This window comes from Bos indicus x Bos taurus, chromosome 18 (genome assembly GCF_003369695.1).
Source record: "Bos indicus x Bos taurus breed Angus x Brahman F1 hybrid chromosome 18, Bos_hybrid_MaternalHap_v2.0, whole genome shotgun sequence".
Taxonomy (NCBI): domain Eukaryota; kingdom Metazoa; phylum Chordata; class Mammalia; order Artiodactyla; family Bovidae; genus Bos; species Bos indicus x Bos taurus.
In genome coordinates this window covers 10673723-10684659 of record NC_040093.1, presented here as the reverse complement: position 1 = coordinate 10684659, position 10937 = coordinate 10673723, and the positions used below count along the sequence as shown (strand labels likewise).

Here is a 10937-nt window from a genome sequence, read left to right as displayed (position 1 = left end):
TTCTCCTGTCTGGGGTACATATGGGTCCTTGAATCTGGCCTCTGCCCATGCTGCTATCTACCTAAGTGCCCAGCAGGTGGAAGCCTGTCGCAGAAGGAGTCAGTGCCAAGGAGGACATGTTCCCACCCCTGTGTGCCAGGATTGAGGGCAGGCACTGTCATTGCCCATCAGCCTGTCCCCGTGCTGCATCAACCCACTTCCCCCTCTTCCTGTTTCCCCACCTCCCTTTATCCTGCAGAATCTCCAGATAATAACCGGATGGGATTAATTAGCTGGCTGCTCCCCCACCTCTGGGTGGCTGGAGTAGGCAGCGAGACAATGGAAACCCAAGCATGAAGAAGGGTGTTAAATTGGAGGTGAAGGGACAGGAAAAGGGTTCTGTTTGGAAGGGGAGCGAGTGGGGTCAGGGCTGGCACAACCTGCGTTTCTGGTAGGGAGGGCAGAGCCTGAGCCACTCATAAAGGTCATTGAGGGGATTAGGAGGCTCCGTGCCTAATCTGTCAGCTTAACCAGGTCCTGGCCTGGAATCTGTCCCCGCCTGCCGAACTCTGGGACGATGAGTGAGACCCAGACACGACCCTCACACCCAATTTGGGACCTGTCCGTGGTGGGAGTGTGCCCAGTTTCTCCCTCCGAGCCAGGCCCCTGCACCTGTTTTGTCTTCAAGGAATGGAAATGAGAGGCGGGGGAGGGGAAATGGCTTCAGATGCCAGAGGAGTCGGAGAAGAGGGAGGAGTTTAAAAAGAGCAAGAGTATGAGAGGAGGGGTACGCGAAATGAGACAGTCAGAGAGGAGGGAAAGGACTCGGAGAAGGGAGAAGGGATCAGAGGTGGAAGGATGCTGAGGAAAGGTGAATTGTCCTGGGCGGGGAAAGGGTGCTAACATAAAGGGAGGAGTTTGGGGGAGAGAGGGAGGAAACTGAGAGGCTGCGAGAGGCAGGAAGGCAGCCTGTCCTTTCACTGGATTTGGCCTTCCTCTATAGTCCCATTCTCCACGACAGAGACCAAAAAGCGCAGCATTTGGAAGAAAGAGAAAGTCTTTTTTTTCACTACTCCTTGACTCTGAAAAGGCTGAGGTGGATGAGGGAGGTCAAAGGAGGAGGGTAAGGAAAGGGTCTGCAGATCGGAGAGGCCAGCACATTTGAGAAAGGGGTCCAAAAGGAAAGTGAGCCAAAGCGGCTCCCGGTTGCTTGGCAACCACTGCGGTCAAAAGCCAGGCGGGCCAGCTAGGAGGTGTGGCTCACGGAAACAACAGGGATCTGTGGCCCCGCCCCCTAGCAACAAGCCTAACAAAGTACCGCCCCCTGGCAACGTATTGCTATAGGCCCGGCTCGGTTGACCTGGTATCCTATTGCGCAGAGCCCTTGCGCAGGCGTAGTCCTCCCTCTGCGTCTGCTTAATCCCGCCTCCATCCAACTCCTTTTCGAGGCTTCTTATTGGAGGGCAAGCCTGCCAAGAACCCTTTGGTTTCGGAGGCGGGACCCGGCCCCTGCTCTCACTCCAATTGGCCCCATAGACCGTCTACTTTGGGCTGGACATTGCTACGCCTGCTTCTAGTGCGCCTATTGGCCCTGGAGGGCGATCCTTCGGTTTCGGAGGCGGAGCAGAAGAGAGGGCACGCCGTGGATTGGGCGGTGTCAAAACGAGGGGCGGTCCCTACTGGCGGGGCGGTTGGGAGACGAAGGGAGAGTCTTTTCAGCGCTGAGGACTGGCGCTGAGGAGGCGGCGGTGGCTCCCGGGGCGTTTGAGCGGGCTCACCCGAGCCCGCGGGCCAACGCGGATCCGGGCCCGACCGGCGGGACCGCCCCGGACTCCCCGCGGGCCTTCCTAGCCGCCATGGAGGACGGTGTCTATGGTAAGTCGGGGAGGGGCGGGGCCGGCTGGGAGCAGATGGAGCGTTTCTGTCTGAATGTTCCGCCGCTAACGACCTCCCTTCCACGACGCGCCTTGAGAAGCTTGTTCGGCCCTATAGTCGCCTCGCTTTTGTGGGGCGCGGGACGGGCTTCCGGCAGGGCAGGAGAGCGGGCGTTCCAGGCCATTGTTTGGGCCGAGCCTGTTTCCGGTGGCAGCGGGAGGGGGTGGGATGGAGCGGCGGAGGCGAGGCTGAGGCGGGGCTGAGGCGGAACCATTCCCTCTGGAGGGGCCGGGCGAGCCCAGTGCCTGCCGGGAGAGGGGAGGGGGGCTTCGGGGGACGGTGGGGTGGGGAGAAATCGTGGGGGCCACAGAGATTCCGCTAGGGCCGGGGCGGGGGGCTTCGATGCCCCGCCCCTTCCTTCACTCTCGCAAGCTGTCATTAGCTTCCCCTGCCATGGTTACTTTCCATGGACCCAGGAGTCCGGGCACCCAGGTCCCAAGCTACCTCGCCAAGAATGGAGGCAGAAAACCAAGACCTCAGGCCCCTTGCAAGTAATGAACCGCAGTGTCAAGCTTCCAGCCCCCTTTCCCCTGTAAACCTAAGAGTAGAGGCTCCAAGCCCCCTTCTCTCCCAAGGACTAAGAGTCTAGATTCCCAGCCCTTCCTCCCCTGGACTGAGGAATCTAGGCCCCCCAGCCCCTTCTTCCACTCACCGGAGGCGGGACTCTTATCCTCATCCTCCCCATGAACCTAGGAGCCCTGTCCTTCACCAGATTTCAGAAGTCCAGGCTCCCAGTCCCCAGAACTGATCTCCCGCCCCTGATCCCCTCCCCCAGAACCCCCGGACCTGACTCCGGAGGAGCGGATGGAGCTGGAGAACATTCGACGGCGGAAGCAGGAGCTGCTGGTGGAGATCCAGCGCCTGCGGGAGGAGCTCAGCGAAGCCATGAGCGAGGTGGAGGGTCTGGAGGCCAATGAGGGCAGGTGAGGGCTAGGGCAGGGAGCCTAGGGGTCATGGGGCCAGGCGGGGGCCAGGGATACCCAGGCATTGACCTTCCACCCTCTGCTCTCTGCCCCTGCAGCAAAACCTTGCAACGGAACCGGAAGATGGCAATGGGCAGGAAGAAGTTCAATATGGACCCCAAAAAGGTGCTTGGGGCCACAGGGCTGGGGTCGGCCAAGCTGACATCCAGATAGGATTCTGGCATCTCCGGGTTCCAGAAGTGTTGTGGTTAAAGGTCTGCCTTAGACAGGACAGAGTTGGTCCTGATCCCTGGATCCAGATATTGGCAGTATTTGTTCCCTGAACACTAACCAAGTGCTTCAGCCTCCTGATCTTTGTGTATGCTGGAACTCCTGCCTGAGTGGTCCTCCTCTCCTTTTTGCTCATATTTTAGAACCCATTTCTCTTGTCACTCTTGAGTCACCAGGAGGAGCTTGATTGAGTCTGGTAGGGAATATGGACAGAGAAGTGCCAAGACAGAGAGAAAGAGAGGTACTGGGCTGTGGACACTCAGAGGAGTGAGCCTGGTGGCATCAAGGAGGGCTTCCCTCAGGAGGATATTTGGGTCAGGTGAAGGATGACTTAGTGTTTACCAGGTGGAGAAAAGATGTTCGTTCGTTCATTCATTCATTCTTTTTACACCATTTCCTCGGGCCTCCCTCTGGCCTGCTGCTCCGCCAGGGAATGCATAGGACCCAGTGTAGGGTTTGATGCTGCCTTGCCCTCAGGGAGCCCCTAGACTCAGATACCAGGATCCAAAGTTAGGGGTCCTCAGTTCATGGTCCTCAAGACATCAAGAGAGCATGAGAAATCCCTCCTCCAGCCTGAGTCTTGACCCTCACAGCTCCTCGTGTGATGTCTTCTAACAGTTTCCCACTTTATTCTTCTTGCCAGAAGCAATGGTAGTTTGTAAAGTCATTTAGCAGACATTCATAGAGCTCCTGTTCCTTGCCAGGTCCTGCTCCAGGGGGACTGGAATTAACCAGGCAAAGGCAGAGGGAGCAGTAGATGCAAAGTCTAGGCCACCGGAGAGGCAGTGTTTAGGGGCCTGGGAAGAGCCTGAAAGTGAAACTCAGGCCCTGCTGTTGAGGATGGGTGTGGGTTTGGAGGCTAAGGTTTCTGGGGGTGTCTTTCTGAGCACACCAGCACTGAGACTCAGCCCTTCCCACCAGGGGATCCAGTTCCTGGTGGAGAACGAACTTTTGCAGAACACACCTGAGGAGATAGCCCGCTTCCTGTACAAGGGCGAGGGCCTGAACAAGACGGCCATTGGGGACTACCTGGGGGAGAGGTGAGAACCGCGCCCCCTGCACCCAGCACCTGCTGGGCATCTCCTCTCTGCCCCTTGCACCCAGCTTTTGCTGAGGAGAGGCCCTGATAGATCAGCCTTGCAACTGGACTGTGACAAGATGGACTGACACAGAGATTGGGGTGGAGGACCTTCTAAGGAACCTGGGGATCATCTGTGAGCATGTGGAGGATATGGGACCTTTGCGGACATCTGGGCAATGTGGGGACCACCACCCGTTTATGTCAGGACAGTGGAGAACATTTGTGGGTGGTATGGGAGCGTGAGAACCATTGGAGACAGCTGGTGTGCATGGGAGCGATGTGGACAGTGATGCAGGAAGTGGGAGGGGTCATCATCAGTGGATATCTGGGGAGCATGGGGGGCCCATGGACATCTGGAAACATGGGGGCCATTTGTGGATGTCCGGGGTCTGTGGACATGCACCTACAAGCATAGGGTGCATGAGACATCAGGAGTGTATGAGGACCAGCGGTGGATGTCTAGGGTGCCTAGGAGTTGATGGACTTCTGGGACACAAGCAGACGACCTGTGGATGTCGGGTGTGTGTGGGGACCATCTGGATTCCCAGGGTGCATGGGGACCTTCTGTGAAGTCTGGGAAACCTGGGGACCATTGGTGCACATCCGGGGCGTGCGGAGACCGTCTGAAATGTCTGAGGTGCAGAGGACCATGTGAGATGCCTAGGGTTTGTGTGGACATCTGGGTTGTGTGGAACTTTCTGGATATCTGTGGTGCAGAGACCATCTGTGGGCAGCTGGGGGGCATGGGGACTGGAGGTTCTGGGAGCATGGGGGTCATCTCTAGCTTTCTGGGGATCGCCTGTGGACATCTAGAGTGCATAGGGACAGTCCGGTTGTCTGACATTGTGGGGCTGGTTTTGTGGGCATCTGGGCTGCCCCGGGACTCTCCGTGGGTCTCTGGGGGATAGGAGGCCATCTCTGGGCATCCATGAAATCTGGAGTTCATCAGAGATGACCAGCAGAGCACATTTGCTGTGTTTCTCCCAACTGCACAGAGTTCAGCCACACCAGAGTTCTTAAGGCAGATGGTCTTCCCAGGAGCGTTCCAAGTGTCCCTACCCCCGTGCCAGGCCTGTGATGGGGGCTTGGCTGAAACTTTGGCTACAGAGGTAGCTGCTGTGCAGAAGAGGGGCCACAGCCTCCCCAGTACTTCACCTCCTCTCCACCCCCACCTCCCCAAGCCTCTTCCTGCCCGTGACCTTGTCCCTGTCCTCCCAGGGAAGAGCTGAATCTGGCAGTGCTTCATGCCTTCGTGGATCTGCATGAGTTCACTGACCTCAACCTGGTGCAGGCCCTCAGGTGAGAAGGATGGGATTGAAAGGGCAGGAAGGGACCTGTCAGGGCTTTCTTTACCAGTGATGATCACCCCCTCCTGAAGGCAAAAACAGAACCAAAACTTAGGGGATGGATTGCACGTGAGTGTTGCCAAAGTCCACAGTAGAGCTTCCTTCAGGCATAGCCGTATCCAGACGCTTGAATGGAATGGGAAAGACAGCTTTTGATTGTGTTCGCCACAGGGTGGGTGCTGCTCACGGTAGACCCTCCTCCCACATGACAGCAGAGGCCCCAAGCAACCATCTGTTCCATGCAGCAACCTTGGTAGAAAGAAAGGGCATTTCCATATACATCATCTAGAGTCTCCTGGCCGACGCTCAGTGGTCAGGTTGGCCACAGGTGTGGCGCCCTCATTGGCCAGTTCCTCCCATGGGCACTGAGAGTGGGTGGGGGGTGGCCCCGCCAGTCCTGGCATCTACCCTTGGCTCGTCTCTGCCGCAGGCAGTTCCTCTGGAGCTTCCGCCTCCCTGGAGAAGCCCAGAAGATCGACCGCATGATGGAGGCCTTTGCCCAGCGCTACTGCTTGTGCAACCCTGGGGTTTTCCAGTCCACAGGTAGGGGCCCAGGCCCTAGGGTCCTGGGGAAGGAGGGAGCTGGGAGTGGGGGGGACTTGAGCTCCTGGGTCCCGGAGGCTCGCATGCCCCAGTCATCACCCCATGACTGTCTGGTGCAGACACGTGCTACGTATTGTCCTTCGCTGTGATCATGCTGAACACCAGCCTCCACAACCCCAACGTCCGGGACAAGCCGGGACTGGAGCGCTTCGTGGCCATGAACCGGGGCATCAACGAGGGCGGGGACTTGCCTGAGGAGCTGCTCAGGGTCAGGCCCCCCTCCCCCCCCCCCCGGCCCCCTCAGGTCCATCCCTCTTTCTCCTCTCAGTGCCTGAGCCCCCCGCCACCCAGGATCACTGCCTCGCCACCCATGGACTGCATGGTCACACCAGCCTGCCCAAGTCTTCTCTCTTTCTCTCTCTCTGGCTGCCTGTCTTTGTCTCTCTGTTTTTCATTTTATTTTTTCTTCTGCTGCGCCAGGCAGTATGTGGGATCTTAGTTCCCGACCAAGGATTGAATCCAGGTTCCTGGCCCTCTGACTCTTTGAGGGTCTTGGTCTATCCCATTTCCCCCTGTCTGTGTGTCTGTCTGTCTCTCTCAGAATCTAGAAGCTCTTCCACTGTCTCCATCTCTGCATCTTTTTTTTCTCCCTCTCTCCTCGCCAGAGCTCCCTCCACTCTTCCCCCTTCTACTTCCCTTTTCTCCCCAGGCTCCTCCCTCCCTTGGCCATCCCACCCGTGGTCTCACTGGCTCCCAGTGAGCCCCCTCCCCACTGCAGTAGGCCTGGGAGGATCCCAGGAGCCCCGAGGTGCTGACTCTGCCTTCACCCCTCAGAATCTATACGACAGCATCCGAAACGAGCCCTTCAAGATCCCCGAGGATGACGGCAATGATCTGACCCACACCTTTTTCAACCCGGACCGGGAGGGCTGGCTCCTTAAGCTGGGTACGTCCCTTCCTGACTGCTGGCTGCCTCTGCAAGTGGGGGAAGTTAGCAGGCCCAGGTTCTAGACTCTGTTTTCGCACGTAGCCACTGTGTGACCTTAGGACAATGATTCGACCTCTCTGAACCTCAGTAGCCACATCTGAAAAGTGGGGTTGAGAACGAGATCAGGTCTCTTGTGCTGGGTCCAAGCCCAGGGCTGGCCTTGGAATCGGTGCTGTCTCACCCCTTCTGTTCACCCACACAAGTTTATGAAAGCCCTCCCCCGTGCCGGGCCCTGGTGTAGGGACTGAGGACACAGCCGAGAACCAAAGAGCACAGGCCCTGCGGGGAGAGTGTTCATGACTCAGGCTGCTCTCAGCTGTAGCAAACAAAACAACCCAAGGAACTGGGCCTTTTACCTTGCTTGGCAGGAACTCTCGGGGAGTCTGGGGCAGACCCACTCTGAGACTCCTGTATTTTTATCCCCACCTCCTGTGGCCTCCTGCTCAGCCCTGTAGCATGGTGGCTGTTCTAGAAGTGTCTTCGTTCCCCAGATGTCTCCTGTAGGCAGTAAAGAGCCTGCAGAAACGGGTCCCGGAATGCCCAGATGCACTTCTCAGCTGGTCGGATTGGTTCCTGGTGGGGAGGGGAAGAGCTTCCTGGGTGGCACTAGTGGTAAAGAACCCTCCTGCCAACACAGGAGACTTTAGAGACAGGGAGTTTGATCCCTGAGTCGGGAAGATTCCCTGGAGGAGGGCATGGCAACCCACTCCAGTATTCTTGCCTGGAGAATCCCATGGACAGAGGAACCTGGCAGGCTGCAGTCCATGGGATCACAGAGTCAGACAAGACTGAAGTGATTTAGCACGTACGTGGGGAGAGGAAGCACCCTGGCTGACTTAGGAGAATGGGGAGCCCTGGCCACGGTGGGATGGGTGGGACAGGGGCCAGTCCCCCTTGGAACACGTGGCACCAGCGGACTCTGGTTCAGTTAGCAGAGGTCCGGCAAGGGCAGCTGGCTGAGAGCTGGAGCGGTTCTCCACCCCGGCTGCCTGGGAGATTCACCTGGAAACCACAGGGGCCAGGCCACAGGCTCGTGAAATCAGGGTCTCTGTGGGCAGGATAGGCCATTGGTCATGTTGAAAGCTCTCCAGGCGGTTCCCAATGTGTGGCACAGGTTGAGAACTGCTGGCTCAGAGCTGGGCCTGGTAAATAGTAGGTGCCTAGGGAGGGTTGGCAGTGGCATTTTCATGGAAAAGTGGTGAGTGGCTGCCCCAGGGAGATAGAATCTGGCGAGGAATTACAGTGGAAGCAGCCCAGACAGGGGTATGGTCCAGAGGAAGCTTTCAGCCCGGGTGCAGGCTCAAGGCAGGCCTTTCCTCCTTTCAAGTCTCAGTATCTACTCTCTGGTGGGGTGGCAGAGGGGTACACATGGAATTGTGTTCTTAGAAGGGGGAATCTCTTCTCAGGCCACAGAGGCAGGTCCCTGGTGCACACGAAATGTGGATCGCTCCTTTCAGCCAACTTGCCGGGGCAGATGGGTTCCTGCAGCAACTCCAAGGGAGGCAGGCTGGCCTGGGGGACCCCAGAGGAATTTAGATCCTTTATGGGAGGTCCAATGATGCCCCTGGCAGTGAGTGGACGGGGAGAAAACCGGAAGGGCAGCTTCCTGAGAGACTGGTTCTCTTCCAAACTGCGCTCGGCCCCACCTCCCCGCAGCCGCAGGACTCCCTCCCATTTCTTGGATGAGGAAACTGAGGCTCGGTCACTGTCCCGCAGCCACAGGGCAGAGGTGGCATTGGACCCAGATTTGACCAGAGCGCAGCACAAGATACTAGTAAAAGGCACCTCTTAAACAGTGAAATACAAAAGGGAATCTGGTACTGGTAGCGGTTATAGTGAAAAAGATGGTTAATAAAAGTGTTTACTGCTGCTGTTGACTTCTTCCGGGACCACAAGGAGCCCAGAAGTAGGTCACTTTGCAGCAGGAAGGTGTGGGCCTGAGTGGATCTCCAGATGGGGGTCCAGAGAGGGCAAGTGGTTGTCCTAAGGTCACACAGATAGGTCCTACTGGTGCTAACGGGTCCCCACGGCCACCTTGGCCCACGGACTGGGGGTTTCCTCTTCTGCCTCTTGGTGATGACTGCCCCATCGTCACCGTGGCAACAGAGAGCCTGCCCGGCTGGGATAGATCCTGGGAGTGGGGTTGGAGTCAGGCACTGACGCTGGGAGGTGCTCATGGCCAACTCAGCATCCTGGGCCTCCCCGGAGGGACAGGGTCTGGCCATTACCCCCTCATGTGGATGTAACTGGTTTTCTTCCCTCTCTCTCCCTCCCTCCCTCTCTGTGTGTTTCTCTCTGCTGTTTCCGGCTCTCTCTGTCCCACCCGCTGCGCATCCCTCCCTGCCCCCGCCCGCGGCTCTTGGGGGCACTCCACTCTTGCGCCCTCCCTCCTCCTCGCCTGGTCCTGCCTGCTTTCTCGCTGTCTGCCCCAGGAGGTAGGTACACAGCCGGCCCCATCCTTGCTGCCCAACACGACACAAAGGGAGGGGACTGCCCTGGCCTCGGGGCCCACAGGAGAGGGACTGGGGGCCCGGACCCGGGTCCACAGACAGGCTTAGAGAGCGTAGAGCCCCACACTGGCGGGTGGACCGGTTCGCTGGGCCCAGACTCCTCGCCTGTCCCTGCTTGTCTGTCCTCCCACGCATCGCTTTGTCCTAGGCCCTGACAGCCCCACCTTCCCTGCGCTCTGTCTCTGCCCCCTTCCCCGCCGTCTCAGAGGCCCCCCTGCCCCCCTGTTGAGCCCAGGCCCCCTCCCCCCCTTCCCTTCCAGGGGGCCGGGTGAAGACGTGGAAGCGGCGCTGGTTCATCCTCACCGACAACTGCCTCTACTATTTTGAGTACACTACGGTGAGGGCGGGGCCGGGCGGGGCGGGGCGGGGCGGGCTCCCAAGACCAAGGTTGGTACTCGGGGGAGACTCGGAATCTGAATCCTGTCAAACTCGTTCTCTCAGGACAAGGAGCCCCGAGGAATCATCCCGCTGGAGAATCTGAGCATCCGCGAGGTGGACGACCCCCGGAAACCAGTAAGACCCTCCCTGTACCCTGTCCTGCTGGCGGTGGAGGGCTCCTCTGGCCCCAGGGCTGGCACTTCTAGCCGTCCTTCCTCTCCCTTGTCTCCCCAGAACTGCTTCGAGCTGTACATCCCCAACAACAAGGGGCAGCTCATCAAAGCCTGCAAAACAGAGGCGGACGGCCGGGTGGTTGAGGGGAACCACATGGTGTACCGGATCTCGGCCCCCACGCAGGAGGAGAAGGACGAGTGGATCAAGTCCATCCAGTGAGCAGGGGTCCGGAGTCCTGGGGGAAGGGAGGGTGGCCAGGGGCCCAGGCTCCTCAGTGCTCACCCTGGAACCCCGCTCCTTCCGCAGGGCCGCTGTGAGCGTGGACCCATTCTATGAGATGCTGGCAGCAAGGAAGAAGCGGATTTCAGTCAAGAAGAAGCAGGAGCAGCCCTGACCCCTTGCCCCCCACTCCATTATTTATTTCGGAGCTGCCCTGCCCGGGTGGCCGGACCCCTGGGCCTCGGGGCTTCGGATCCTGGTTCCTCATTTGGAAAACTCATCACCTCTAGCTCCTCTCTCGTTATTTGTAATTAGCACCCTGTTGGTAATCTTATTAATTATTTAACCACTTGCAGCCTGCAGACCCACCTTATTTCTCAGGGTTCACGGAGCTAAAGTGCTTGGCAGGGCTGGCCCAGCACCCCCACCCGTGACCAGGGCCCAGAGTGCTGATCTGTTGGTAGCTTTCATGATGTGTGTGAAAACAGTGCTGACCGTGTAGCAGCATGGGTGTGCCTCCAGGATGGCTCAGTTCTGGCCTCACCTGGAGCCTGCGAGGGTGGAGTAAAGGGAGGAGCTTAGCTTGGCTGG

At 58.4% G+C, this 10937-nt stretch overlaps 1 protein-coding gene across 2 annotated transcripts; it reads left to right on the top strand.

The window, feature by feature from the left end:
* Positions 1-1641: 1641 nt before the first annotated feature.
* CYTH2 (cytohesin 2) lies at positions 1642-10701 on the top strand. Of its 2 annotated transcripts, none has more exons than XM_027515264.1 (12): positions 1642-1854; positions 2690-2837; positions 2936-3002; positions 4029-4147; positions 5407-5487; positions 5965-6077; positions 6197-6345; positions 6912-7023; positions 9836-9912; positions 10017-10088; positions 10188-10342; positions 10434-10701. In XM_027515264.1, exons 1-12 carry the CDS (start codon positions 1836-1838, stop codon positions 10519-10521), a joined length of 1200 nt encoding a protein of 399 aa, XP_027371065.1. In that variant the 5' UTR covers positions 1642-1835; the 3' UTR covers positions 10522-10701. The 2 variants fall into 2 exon arrangements, with proteins under 2 accessions (XP_027371065.1, XP_027371064.1); XM_027515263.1 differs by lacking the exon at positions 1642-1854 and adding an exon at positions 2249-2405.
* Positions 10702-10937: the final 236 nt, after the last annotated feature.

Excerpts from the sequence above, each read along its gene's own strand:
- CYTH2 (XM_027515263.1), top strand. The coding sequence starts at position 2,321 with ATGGACCCAGGAGTCCGGGCACCCAGGTCCCAAGCTACCTCGCCAAGA. Across the intron at positions 4,148-5,406 it reads GGGGACTACCTGGGGGAGAG|GGAAGAGCTGAATCTGGCAG; the intron begins GTGAGAACCGCG and ends CTGTCCTCCCAG. Across the intron at positions 5,488-5,964 it reads AACCTGGTGCAGGCCCTCAG|GCAGTTCCTCTGGAGCTTCC; the intron begins GTGAGAAGGATG and ends TCTCTGCCGCAG.